Below are 14,969 nucleotides of genomic sequence, written 5' to 3'. Positions count from 1 at the left end.
GTAAGATTTCAGAGGGTTTTGAGGTATGATTTAAAGTTCGCCAATCAATCAATGAAAGGGGACATTCTTGGAGACAAATCAACAAGAATAGGACCCTGAGGTGTGGAAGACTGTGGCATGAACATGGAGAGGTGAGAGGTGAATTATGTGCCGTCTCTGAGGAGCAGGTATGAAAGAGGAAATGGGAAATATTGCTGGAAAGGCAGGCTATAGTAAAGTGTCTAGTTGTCTTCTTTACCATACTGAGATGAAACTTCTACACTTTGTCATTCCTCACTAAAAGGAATAAGGGCTTCATGGAGAAATAAATTATTCCAGGTCAGGTTATGGACAATACAGGATCAGACTGGGATTTGCTATATTCTTCCAGAAAGTAAGAGGTGCTCAAAAACTGATGCAGTTGTTTCAAGAGGGAAAAAAAGCTACTCATGAAACCTGGAATAATTTAAGATACAAAATGAATAACAGTACAAGTTACTCTCTTGGTATTGCTGTGTAAACTATGTCAGACAGGTCCTCTCACAGATAGCAAGTGTAACCTTTGGACAAATAACAAAATACATCTACCCGAAGGCTAGTGAATGAACCAGAGCAAGCAACTCTCTGGAGGGGAATTGCCACTTGGAAGAAGGAATATAGAATGAAATTTTTTTTTTAAGATTTATTTTATTTATTTCTCTCCCCTTCCCCGCCCCCCCCCAGGTTGTCTGTTCTCTGTGTCCATTTGCTGCGAGTTCTTCTTTGTCCGCCTCTGTTGTTGTCAGTGGCACAGGAATCTTTGTCTCTTTCTGTTGCGTCATCTTGCTGTGTCAGCTCTCTGTGTGTGCAGTGCCATTCCTGGGCAGGCTGAACTTTCTTTCACTCTGGGTGGCTCTCCTTACACGGCGTGCTCCTCGCGTGTGGGGTTCCCATACACGGGGGGCACCACTGCGTGGCAGGGCATTCCTTGCGTGCATGAGCACTGTACGTGGGCCAGTTTCACACAGGTCAAGGAGGCCCGGGGTTTGAACCGTGGACCTCCCATGTGGTAGACAGATGCCCTATCCATTGGGCCAAGTCTGCTTCCTACAGTATGAAATTGAGTGTCCTTTTGTTTATTACTTCAATTTAAGTGCAAGGCTCAGTATTAGGTAGCTAATACTCAGCACAAAACCTGCAGTTGTTCTGATGAACAAAGGAGGGCAGAGTGTGGCGCAACCACAGTCACTGGAAAGTTAGGAGAACATCCAAGAAAAGAGAGATCCAGGGAGAAGGCATCCTAAATATTGTGTCTGAACCCTGGCTATATCTGGACCATGCAAACACAGTGCAGACTGAAAGAAACTCCTCTAAAGACAAAAGATTTGAACTGAAATTTGAACTGTCTACCAAGAAATACAGTTTGCATTTTGACTGCAATCAATATAATTCTTTCTTTAAAAGATTCTATCACACTCTAGAGGAATGGAGCAGAACCCAGAGTCTCCACAACGTATCATATCCCCATTGCCTCATCAGAAGTTACTAGATTTAGGAATAACCAGGAAAATTTGGCCCAAATTAAAGAGATGAGGCAATCTACAAAGACCAATCCTGAAATGACCCAAATGTTGAAATTAGGGAAAAGGCTTGTAAAGTCTTTATATGCTCTGTGAAAAAAGGAAATATGTTCATAAGGTGTTAAAAGATATGAAAAAGCAGTGTACAAAGAGAAATATTAAAAATATCTGAATGGAATTAATAAAATTGATGAATGCGTTATCAAAATTAAAATAAAAATTTCAGTAGATGATATCACTAGCAGTAAGGAGATGACTGAGAAAATGTGAGTCGCTTTGATAGTCTATCAATAGAATTATACAATCTGAAGAAGAGAGAGAAAAGGGCAGGAAAAAATGAAGTGATCCACATAAGTAATGTGGAACAATGTAAAAGTCTAACATTTATGTAACTGGGATCTCAATGAAATGAGTGAGAATGGAACAGGAAAAAATGTTTGAAAAAATAAGTGCTGAAACTTCCTAAATTAAGTAAAAAGCACAGACATACAGGTTTGAAAAATTAGTGAATTTCAAGGGGGATAAAGATTATGAAAACCATCCTAGGCACATAGCAACAGTAAACATAAAGAAAATATCTTGAACACAGACAAAGGAGGCAGGCACATGAAATGCAAAAATGTCCAAATCGTCATGATTCATATGTGTTCTAAAAAGTGTTCTGCATATATGATTTATAGCCTTAAGCAACAGAGTTAAAAATAAATGTTGTGATAAGTATTACTTTAATGTAATCCTTTTCATGAAGAACAAAACTTTTAAAAATCATTTTTACAAAGCAAGCATATGCACTAATATTCCTGTTGAAAACGTGTTTGCTACTCCTTACGATAGTCCAATAGTAAGGCTCAGTTAGGTGAAGAGGCTTTTGTACCAGAGCATCTGGAGAGAAGCAAGAGGGAAATGACTCAGGAAGAAGTGCTTAGGGTGGGAAATGTCACAGGGATCAGCCCATTTGGAAAGAAGGCAAGGTGTTTGCGACAGCTCTTTCCCTGGAGCCCATAGTATAAGAGCGTCTCTCAAGAGTGATAATAAAAAGAATAAATAGCCAAACTTCTAGTCCCCAAGAAGCTTGCTCACATCCACATCTTATGGTTGTTCCAGAAGGATCAGCCTGAGGTTAGTGCATGAACTAGACGTGTGGGGGTGGTTGTTCCCAGATCAAGGTAAGGACTGGGCTGCTGTTAGGTCATCATATACCAGAGGTGGCAGGGATCTTGAAACATATTGATATATGTAATAATATATCATATTATATCTTATTTCATAGGTGAGAAAACTATTTGGTGAATTATGCAGATATATGCAAAGAATAGTAAAGGCTAGAGGCACAAATTTGGTCTGTTATAGCAAATGAGGACAATGAGGTCTGGGAAGGGATGTTGAGAGGACGTGGATAAATGAAGATTACAAATGGCTTTTATGTTTTTATTTTATTTTTTTTAAAGATTTATTTATTTTTATTTAATTCTCCCCTCTACCCCGGTTGTCTGTTCTCTGTGTCTATTTGCTGCGTCTTGTTTCTTTGTCCGCTTCTGTTGTCGTCAGCGGCAGGGGAAGTGTGGGCGGCGCCATTCCTGGGCAGGCTGCTCTTTCTTTCCCGTTGGGCGGCTCTCCTTACGGGGTGCACTCCTTGCGTGTGGGGCTCCCCTACGCGGGGGACACCCTTGCGTGGCATGGCACTCCTTGCGCGCATCAGCACTGAGCATGGGCCAGCTCCACATGGGTCAAGGAGACCCGGGGTTTGAACCATGGACCTCCCATGTGGTAGACGGACACCCCAACCACTGGGCCAAGTCCGTTTCTCTACAAATGGCTTTTAAATAAAGAAAAACAGTCCAATAAATGAGAGGTGCCTAAATAATTAGACTATGCATGAGAAACGGAAACATACTGCATTAGATTGCAGACCTTTCTTGGCAAAATATGAGGGGAGCCCTCAGAATTACAGGGATCTGTGTTGCGCTGTGCTGTGGCGGTCACGGGAGGAGTGTGTGGGGAGGTGTTGAGGAAACACAGGTGATATGAAAAGATATTTATGAAGGAGGTGGAATTTGAGTGGGGTTTTTAGGATGAACTTGAATTCATCAATCAGTCCCACTAGCAAAGTTCCAATCCATGAACTCCCCACTCTCTCTCACTGCCTCTGATTATTTTTTAAAAATCCCATTACTCTCTTTCCTAAATCAACTGACAAACAAGAGCTTCTGTAATCTGCTCTCCACTGAATTCCTGTCTGTTTATCTTTGTCTGTTCTGGTGTTTTCCTTCTGGGCATTTTCCTTTCCTCCTCAGGTTTGTGGGGGACGGACGCGACTGTCCCCTTTACCCAGGGCCATCCCGCTGTCTTCCTTTCCTTCCACTCCATGGGCAGTGAAGGTCGCCCTCCCTGAGGACAGTTTTCTCACAAAGGTGCTGCTTGCTGCACATGAGACGGTTCTCTGTCCCATGGTCAGCTGACTCTACTCCCTTGACCAGTGACTATAATGGCAGGACAATTTCTTCCAGCACTTAGAGGATGGTACAAGGAGAAGATTTTCCACCCCAAAAGGAAAATTAAGGGCACCAGGATGGAAAATGGGAGTGATAAATATAATATTAATGAGAATCAGATGTATCTTAACTACTTAGCTCAATATTTTAATATACTCTTTCATTTAACATACTCAGAAACCCCAGAAAGAGGAGGATATAATTGTTTGTCTCCATTTCTTTGTTCCAATGAAAAGGGGATTGGACATGGCTCTTTCACAGAAGGTGCCCCTGAACCCACTCCACCTGGAATATTTTACCAAGCTTATCTGTTATATATCCATCTTCCTTTCAAAACATAAAACCAATCAGGACTCAAGCTCGTGGCAAAAACGCTGTCACTGCTCAAAAAATGCCATGCGCAGTGCTGATGCGCGCAAGGAGTGCCGTGCCACGCAAGGGTGTCCCCCGCGTGGGGGAGCCCCCACCCGCAAGGAGTGCGCCCGTGAGGAAAGCCGCCCAGCGTGAAAAGAAAGAGCAGCCTGCCCAGGAATGGCGCCGCCCACACTTCCCGTGCCGCTGACGACAACAGAAGCGGACAAAGAAACAAAACGCAGCAAATAGACACCAAGAACAGACAACCAGGGGAGGGGGGGAAATTAAATAAATAAATAAATCTTTAAAAAAAAAAAAAAAAAAAAAATGCTTGCAGAATGACTAAGTTAATGAATGAAGAAAGTATGTCGGGAAGTAAATAATGAAACTCCACTTAAATTTCCATCAGCAAAAGAAGCCCTCAAAATTCAAATACTTCGAGGTGATTTCTAAACTTAGTTCCCTAAGGTATTAACACCAGGAGTGCCTCAACTCAGGCACAAATGCCATGTCAATGTTATCTCCTAAAGGTCTCTTGACCCTTTCATAGGTGAGAAAACTCTGTTTGGTGAAGTGAGAGAAATTTCAAATCTCATCCACAGTAATTATTGGTTTCTGTCATTCAGTAAGTGACTCAAATGATCTGAGTCTCACTTTCCTTAACTGTGATATATGGATGGAATACATTTCTGAAGCTACAGATCTATTCCATGAATGCAAAAATACATAAGCTGCCTCATGCACTATGTTCAATACAGTTGGTAGAATAAAGCAGGTGCTTATTTAGCTTATTTCCCCTCTGCCTTTATTATGTTCATATCCATTCATCCCTCATGTACCATGAGGTATTTAGGTTTCTTCTGTCAAATACTGTTCTAATAAACCTCCAGAGGTAATCTTTCCAAACTAGAGTAACCATTCTAAAATGCAGGCTTCAGGAGATCTGATGACTATACTCTGTAAAAGAATGGAATCTAATTGTAGAATTACGACCATGCCTTTCACAATCAGCTCAAATCTGCCTGGACAACCACGTGCCCTGTCTCTCTCCAACTATCCCTAAGTATCAGTCACAGTCAGCTAAAAATGTTTCATAAGCATACTTATAGTAACCTGCATTCACATTTTATCTTATACTGCTCCCTTCTCTTTTTAGTCCACATTTTATGATTAATGATTCAATTTCAAGGTCAAGTTCAAGTATCATCACGATACAGTCTTACCAGACAGACCTGAGATTACAAGTGTAATGATAACATCTTTTATAGCAGAAACACATGCAATAATATCTCCTTAGTTGGAATATGTGTGTCTTTTAATTAGATTGCCACTAATTAAAAGTCAAAGACAATGTCTTTTTCATCTTTGTATGTTCTTTATAATTTTCATGTTCAAAGTTGATGGAGAGAGTGCAATATGCCAAAAGTTCCTAGTCACTTCTGAAGAATATTCAAGATAAAAATGTATTTTCCTTTGTCACTGTGAACAGAAAGTGAGGTCCGAGGGCATCTGCTCCAGGCATGACTACCTTAAACCACACAGGGTTCAGCCACACAGTCTTTAGCTTGCTGGGCATTCCCGGTCTAGAGGATCAGCACATGTGGATTTCCATCCCCTTCTTCACTTCCTATGTCATTGCCCTGCTTGGGAACAGCCTGCTCATCTTCATTATCCTCACAAATAGCAGCCTCCATGAACCCATGTACCTCTTCCTCTGCATGCTGGCAGGAGCAGATATTGTCCTCTCCACCTGCACAGTACCTCAGGCCTTGGCCATCTTCTGGTTTCATGCTGGGGAAATTTCCCTGAATTGTTGCATCACTCAACTCTTCTTCCTTCATTCCACCTTCATCTTTGAGTCAGGGATATTGCTGGTGATGGCATTTGACCGCTACATTGCCATATGCCACCCACTGAGATACACCACTATTCTTACACATGCCCTGATTGGGAAAATTGGAGTAATTATTTTTCTGAGAAGTTATGGTACAATTTCCCCCATGATATTTCTTCTGAAAAGATTGACTTTCTGCCAAAATAATATCGTTCCACATACTTTCTGTGAACACATCGGCTTGGCCAAATATGCTTGTAATGACATTCGAGTGAACATCTGGTATGGCTTTTTCATCCTCATGTTAACAGTGGTCTTAGATGTTCTGCTAATATTTGTTTCCTATGCATTGATTCTCCATGTTGTTTTCCACATCCCTTCACAAGATGCACTGCATAAAGCTCTCAACACATGTGGCTCACATATCTGTGTCATTATCCTGTTTTATGGACCTGGAATGTTTACAACACTTACTCAGCGGTTTGGACGCCACATTCCACCTCATATCCACATCTTACTGGCCAATGCCTGCATTTTGGCACCACCTATGCTGAATCCCATCATTTATGGGATAAAGACTAAACAGATACGGAAACTGGTGGTTCATGAATTGTTTACAAAGCAGAAATAAATTAGGGCAATGTGATGGTTAAGTTCTAGCATCAATTTGGCTAAGTTACGTATCCAGTTGTTTGGCAAAGCAAGCACTGGTCTGATTGTTACTGTGATGGTATTTCGTAGATTTAAATAATCAGTTAGTTGATTGCATCTATAGTTGATGACATCTACAATAAGCAAAAGAAATTGCTTCATCATGAAACAAGTCTTGTTCAGTCAATTGAAGGTCTTAAAAGTGAGAACAGATGATTTCAGCAGCCAAAGATTTTTTATCCCTACTTCAGCAACTCAGCTTCTCTTGGGAAAGTCATTGAAATCTTCATCATAATTCCCTACAGAGGGAAACGGACTTGGCCCAGTGGTTAGGGCGTCCGTCTACCACATGGGAGTCCGCGGTTCAAACCCCGGGCCTCCTTGACCCGTGTGGAGCTGGCCCTTGCGCAGTGCTGATGCGCGCAAGGAGTGCCATGTCACACAGGGGTGCCCCCCGCATAGGGGAGCCCCACGCACAAGGAGTGCGCCCCGTAAGGAGAGCCGCCCAGCGCGAAAGAAAGTGCAGCCTGCCCAGGAATGGCGCCGCCCACACTTCCCGTGCCGCTGACGACAACAGAAGCGGACAAAGAAACAAGATGCAGCAAAAAGACACAGAGAACAGACAACCAGGGGAGGGGAGGGGAATTAAATAAATAAATAAATCTTAAAAAAAAAAATAATTCCCTACAGAATTCAGATTTGCCAAACCCCACAGTCACTTGAGCTAATTTCTAAAATGAATGTAATAGTACTTACCTTTTATTTGTTTTTGTATTCTTACATGTGTGTTTGTGTGTTTGTGCATGTTTGTATGTGTTTGTATTTCCTATCTGTTCTGTTTACCTAAGAAACTGAATAATACAGATTCGGTATGTGTTGCTATTACAAATACCTAAAAATGTGGAAATGGATTTGGACCAGGTAATAGGTAGAGGCTGGAAGAATTGTGAGGTGCTTGATAGAGAAAGCCTATATTTCTTTGAAGTGACTTTTGGTAGAAATTTGAATGGTAAATGAATTTCCAATAGTGCCTTATAAGAAAATGATGAATGACTTATTGGAAATTGGAAGAAAGGCAATCCTTGTTAGAAAGAGGAGATCTTGGCAAAATTGTGTTTGGATGTTAGATTGAAAGGGTAATTTTTAAAAATGTATTTTTTATTTTTTTAAAAAGATACTTAGATTGCACAAAATGTTAGACAAAAAAAATATAAGGGATTACCATATGCCCATACCCACACCTCCCACCATTCCCCACATTAACAACTTCTTTCATTAGTGTGGAATATTCATTGCAATTGATGAACACATTTGAAGCAATTGCCACACAGCAAGGTTTATAGTTTACATCATAGTTTACATCCTCTCCCACTCAATTCTGTAGTTCATGGCAGTATATATAATGGTCTGTATCTGTCATTGCAATGACATTCAGGACAATGCCAAGTCCCCAAAATGCCCCCATATTACATCTCTTTTTCCTCTCCCTGCTGTCAGCATCTCTAGTGGCCACTGTCTCCACATCAATGATATAATTTCTTACAGTGCTAGAGTCACAATAAGTCTATAGTAGAATAGCAGTAAGTCCATTCTAGTTCATATTTTAGTCTCCAGTCCTGAGGATTCTGGGATGGTGATGCCCATTCCATCTCTAATTGATAGGGGGCCTTGATCTCACATGGCTGATGGAAGGAACTCCCTTGCTTGCTGCTGTAGACTCCCTCAGCACCTTGCTATGGTGATTGTCCATCCTCACCTCCTTGTTAGTTGTTGTGGTGAGTCCAATGACCTGGAGAGTAGTTGTTGCAACTCCACTGAGACTCAGGGCCCAGCTGGCACATAGACAGCCTAAAGATTCAAGTCTCTTGGATGTATACCTACCAATTCCAGCACCAATTAGACTCAAATAAAAGGAACAGAAGAGGCATATGTAAAGAAGCCACAACAGAGTCCAACTCTGTCATACTTGGGAGTACAAACTCCAAAGTGGGGCCCACTGGCAAGGCACCAGTCTCCAGAGCTATCTGCCATGACTATAGGACCTGGTGTTTCCAGAGCCCTCAGGAGCCACACTATTTGGGGTAGTATCTATTTGGCATACTATGAGATCCTGCTGAGATGTGTGTAAGCATTACCTCTGGGATGACCTCTGACTCACTTTGAAGTCTTTTAGCCATATAAACTCATTTGTCTTTACCTTTTCCCCCTTTTATCCAAAGTCTTTTTTCAGTTCCATTGCTAGTTGGTGCTTAGTTGTAAGCCCTCAGTGGAGTCATGTCCCACAATGGGGGAAGGTAATGCATTTATATGCTGAGTTTGGCTTAGAGAGTGGCCACATTTGAGCAAGAAGGAAGCTCTCAGGAGGTAACTCTTAGGCACCCTACAGCACTATGCTAAGTTGCAATTTCAAGAGTAAAGGTCCTTAGCATAATCATAAATATCAAGGGCCCAGCCCATCAATGAGTGATTCTTCTTCACTAGTCATTTACCTGCACTTTGGGGACTGTTCCTGTTCCATTAGAGAATGTGGCAGAGCTCCCCAGGATGGGAATTCAATATTCTTTCAAATATTGTATGAATCTCCACCCACTGTAACAATGCCCCATGAACATATGAACATATTTATATCACTTATATGTATGTCCAGGTGAACTTCTTCCCATGTACCCACCATCACTGACATCCCAAACCAATGATCCTCTCCTGCCACAGTTTTAACCCTTCTGCGGTCCAAAACTTCTTCAAAAATGAAGCCAAGAATATCACCAAATAGGATTAACAGGAAAAATGATATAATAATGATGGGTTTAAACCTAAGAAATAAAATACATAATAATTTAGAAAAACTAAAACAAACAAGTTTTAAAAATTGGGATATTAAAAAATAATGAAAAGTATTTTAAAATTGTTTTGATGTTTTGTCTTTCATCACTGTAAGATTTGTTGTACTGTATGTATAATGACATTTTATATTTTTTATTGAAGCATATCATTCATACATAAACATATGTAAAAAATAACTGTATAGTATAGTAAAAGTTGTGAACTTACAAAATAAACATGCATTACATCATACAGGGGTCCCATATATCACCCCTCCATCAACAACTTGCATTGTTATGAAAAATTTGTTGCAAACTATGCAAGAGCATCATAAAAATATTACTACTAACTATAGTCTACATCTTGCATTTAGTATATTTTTCCCCAATCCATGCTATTATGTTTTTAAATATATTCTTATCATGGAACTTACAAAACATGAACTTACAAAACAATCATGCAAATGTATAGTATTCCCATGCAACTCTCCTTCACCAACACACCACAGTGTGGTGGAATATTTGTTGCAGATTATGAGATAATATCATCAGACTCATACAACCAACCATAGTCCATAGCATACATTTGACATGCTTTTTCCATACTTCCCCACCCCACCCCTATTATCAATACAGTACATCTTTGGCACTGATACAAGAATATTACATGTTGCTGTTAACTACAGTCCATAGATTGCACCAATCATATTTTTCCCATGCTTCTCCACATTCCCACCACCCTGCAATAGTGGCATACATCTGCTCTAGCTCACAGAAGGACACTCTTGCACCTGTACCATCAACCACAATTCTCATCTACCTCTGGGTTCATTGAGTTATTCAGTCACTGAGGTATTCAGTCACTAGCTTTCTTTCAATTGACATTTACATCCCTAAACTACCCTTTTCAGCCACAACCCCATGTATAAACCAGCTGCTACTTATAATGTGTTACCATCAATTCTATCCATTACCACACTTTCACAGTCAAGTTAATTAACTGCTACATACATTAAGCATCAGTAGTCCATCTCAGGCCTCCTCTTATCTTGTAATAACCTATACTCAAATATTTCATGGTCTCAGTAATATGAACTAAATATGAAAGGGGAACCTTTAAACAATGGATTTCAATATTTACCTGAGTAGATTTCAAAACCAGGTGTGGAAGGTGCAGTCTGGCTCCTCCTGGCTGTTTTTGATAGGGCAAAGAGAAAGGAATAAGTTCAGAAATGAACTCATAAGCACAAAGAAACCAGAAACTGGTTTTTGGAAAATTCTCCAACTATCCAGATAGTGTGCTCTGAGACTAGAGCCAGAAGAAGCATTGTAAACATACAGAAAGTGAGTACCCAGAGAATGGTGCTCTTTATAAGGCCTTAACAGAAAATGGATCCAGTCAGCCATTTCAGTGAAAAGACCTTGTGTCTGATAATTTTAACCCCTGTGAAATATGCACAAATTTCACAATATTTTTGTGAAATTCTTATGAGCATAATTACTGCCAGCCTGGACTGAAAGGGATAGAGAAATAACAAATTGAAGGAAGAATGCCTTCAAGGGCAGAACCCTGGAAGCCAAGGTCTAGAATAAAGAGATCTCCTTGACCAAGAGAATGCACCCTCCTATGTATGTGGAAAGGGCAGATCTGGCCCTGCACTTGGAAGGGGCAGGCCTTTCACCCCATTGTATAGGAAAAATATTGCCATCCCAATATTTGGAGATAGTGGGGCCTTCACCCCAGTATTTAGGAAAGTCATGACCACTTTAAAAGTGCTTGGAAGGACTGGGATTGCCACTCCATCAGGTCCTGAGGACAACTATCAATATATTCTTATCTCTCAGACCTTGAAATTTGATGACATTCATCTTACTGGGTTTCCAAATTGTTTGGGCACATGACCACTGTTTTCATTTCAATTTCTTTCTTCTGGAGTGGGAATTTTTATCCTATGACTGTTCTACGATTGAATATTGGTAGTATATAACTTACTTTCTAAGTTTCACATGTCCACAGGCAGAGGCAAATTGTGCCCCAGGACACATAAATGACTTTGGTGAGACTTTGTACTTGGCATTGTTACTGAAGTGACTTATGTCTTGGGGATGTAATGATGGAATGAATATATTGTGCTGTGGAAAAAACACATCTTTTTTGGAGTCCAGAGGGCCAACTGTAGTGGATTGAATTGTATATCACGGTTTGGACATATTCTGAGGGGTATGGTCCCATTTTAAATAAGATCTCTTCAAGATGTTACTTTGATTAAAATGTGGCCCCACTGAATCAGGTTGGGCTTTAATCCAGATTACTGGAAACTTTCATAGCCAGAGTGAAAGTCAGATGGTGAGACAAGCCAAGAGAGGCTGCCTTGTGCATTGCCAAGGACCAAGGATCACCAGCAGCAAGCTCCAGAACACTATAATATTCTGAGAGGAAACATGACATTGCTGTCATCTCCATTTTGAACTTCTATTAGCCTCAAAACCTTGAACCAGTAAATTCTCATTGCTTTAGTCAACACATTCCATCGTATTTGTACTATCTTTTTATAGCATCAGCCACTGCCTTTTCTTCCCATCCCTAGCTTCTGAAAACCACTAAACACTTTTCCATCTCTATATTTTTGTTATTTTAAGAATGTTATATAAATGGAAGCACACATACATAACCTTTAGAAGCTGGCTTTATTTCGCTCAACATAATTATCTTGAGATCCTTACAAGCCATCAAAAAACATGCATTATAGGCGTGTTATAGTGAGAAGAGAAGGTAAAGGGGACAGAAAGTGACTTGGAGGAAATAATGCCTGAAAACTTCACAACACTTTTGAGGGACATGGATGTACATGCCCAGGAAGTTCAGCACATCCCAAACAGGTCTACTCCAAGCCATATACTTGTCAAATTGTTGAATGCTCAAAAAGAGACTACTGAAAGCAGCAAGAGAAAAGAGATCATCATTTAAAAGGGAAGCTTGATAAGATAAAGTTCTGATTTCTCATCCATCTGAAATCATGGAGACAAGAAGACAGTGACATAGTTAAAGTGCTAAAAGAAAAAACTTCCAACCAAGAACGCTCTATCCAGAAAAGCTGGCATTCAAAAATAAGGGAGAGTTCAAAATAGTCACAGATACACAAAAATTAAGAGAGTATAACAATAAGAAATTGCCCTTCAGGAAATACTAAGGGAGTTCTGCAGGTCAAAATGAAAAAAATAGGAGAGAGAAAGAGTTGGATAATGTAAGAACAACTAAAAAGACAAAAAGAGAAACATAAAAAAAATATGGCATGCACACATCAAAAGAAAATATGGCTAATATAAGTAATTCCTTGACAATAATAACATTGAATGTTAATGGATTAAGCTCAACAGTCAAAAGATACAGATTGGCAGAATGGATAAGAAAATATGACCCATCTCTATGCATTCTCCAGGAAACCCATTTTAGACCAAGGGAAACAAGGAGGCTGAAAATCAATGGCTGGAAAATAATTTTACAGGCAAACAATAACCAAAAAGAGCAAGAGTAACTATACTTATATCAGACAAAAGAGACTTTAAATGGAAAACTATTTTAAGAGACAAAAAAGACACTATATATTAATAAATATATATATATGTCAAGAAGAAAAAACAATCATAAATATTTATGCAGCTCACAAGGGCACCTCAAAATACATGAGGCAAATGCTGGAAAAATTAAGTTGAGAAATAGATGCTTCTACAATTATAGTGGGAGACTTTAATACACCATTATCACTACTAGACAGAAAATCTCAACAGAGAAGCAATAAAGGAACAAATGCTTTGACCAAAATATTAGAGGATCTGAACCTAATAAACATATACAGAACACTACACCCAAATACAGAGGGATATGCATTCTTCACAAAGGAACATGGATCATTCTCCAGGATAGGTCAAATGCTAGGCCACAGAGAAAGTCCCAATGAATTCAGAGAGATTGAAGTCATACAAAATAACTTCTCTGACCACAGTGGAATGAAGCTGGAAATCTGCAAGGGCCAGAGACCCAGATTTGGCAAAACAATATGGAAGTTAAACTTCACACTCTTAGAAAAACAGTAGGTCAAGGAGGAAATCTCAGAAGAAATCAATAACTACCTTGAAACTAATGAAAATTGTAACACAATATATCAAAACTTATGGGATGCAGTAAAAGCAGTCCTGAGAGGGAAATTGATAGCCATAAATTCATACATCAAAAAAGAAGAAAGAGCTAAAATTAAAAACTAACTGCACACTTGAAGGAATTAGTAAAAAAACAACAAACTAAACCCAAAGGAAGAAGAAAGAAAGAAATAACAAAGATCAGAAAGCATTTGAAAAAATAAACAAAACCAAGAGCTGGTTGTTTGAGAAAATAAATAAAATTGACAAACTCTTAGTTAGATTAACAAATTAAAAAAGAGAGAAGATGCAAATACATAAAATAAGAAATGAGAAAAGGAGTATTACCACTGACCCCACAGAAATACAGACTAACCTAAGAGGAAACTTTGAAAAACTATGTTCCAACAAGAAGGACAATTTAGAGGAAATGGAGAAATTCCTAGAAACACATAAGCAGCCAACATTGACGAAAGAAGAAATTGATTATCTCAACAAACCAATCACAAGGAAAGAGATAGAATCAGTCATTAAAAGCCTCCCAACTAAGAAGGCCCAGGGCCAGATGGCTTCACGGATGAATTCTACAAAACATTCTGAAAAGAACTAACACCAGTCTTGTTTAATCTCTTGCAAATAATTTAAACAGAAGGAACATTGCCTAACTCATTCTATGATGCCAACATTACCCTAATACCAAAGCCAAACAAGGCCACCACAAGAAAGGAAAATTACAGACCAATTTCTCTAATGAACCTAGATGCAAAAATCCTCAACAAAATACTTGCTAACCATATCCAACAACACATTAAATGAATTATACACCATGACCAAGTGGGATTCATTCCAGATATGCAAGGATGATTCAGCATAAGAAAATCAATCAATGTAATATACCATATAAACAGATTGAAGGAAAAAATCACATGATCATGTCTATAGATGCAGAAAAACATCTGACAAAATCCAGCACCCTTTCTTGATGTAAACACTGCAAAAGATCAGAATAGAAGGAAGTTTCTGACCATGATAAAGGATATATATGAAAAACCCACAGCTAATGTCATTTACAATGGTGAATCCTAAAATCTTTCCCTCTAAGATCAGGAACAAGACAAGGATGCCCACTATCACCTCTTCT

The 14,969-nt window shown here is 39.4% G+C and overlaps 1 protein-coding gene across 1 annotated transcript; it reads left to right on the top strand.

The window, feature by feature from the left end:
* Window positions 1–5,904: 5,904 nt before the first annotated feature.
* LOC101443659 (olfactory receptor 52B4-like) lies at window positions 5,905–6,849 on the top strand. The gene has a single exon (XM_004476721.1). It carries the CDS (start codon window positions 5,905–5,907, stop codon window positions 6,847–6,849), a length of 945 nt encoding a protein of 314 aa, XP_004476778.1.
* Window positions 6,850–14,969: the final 8,120 nt, after the last annotated feature.

Source organism: Dasypus novemcinctus, chromosome 10, assembly GCF_030445035.2.
Source record: "Dasypus novemcinctus isolate mDasNov1 chromosome 10, mDasNov1.1.hap2, whole genome shotgun sequence".
NCBI lineage: Eukaryota > Metazoa > Chordata > Mammalia > Cingulata > Dasypodidae > Dasypus > Dasypus novemcinctus.
Note: the sequence above shows the minus strand (reverse complement) of the source record. Positions and strands in the feature narration are given on the sequence as shown.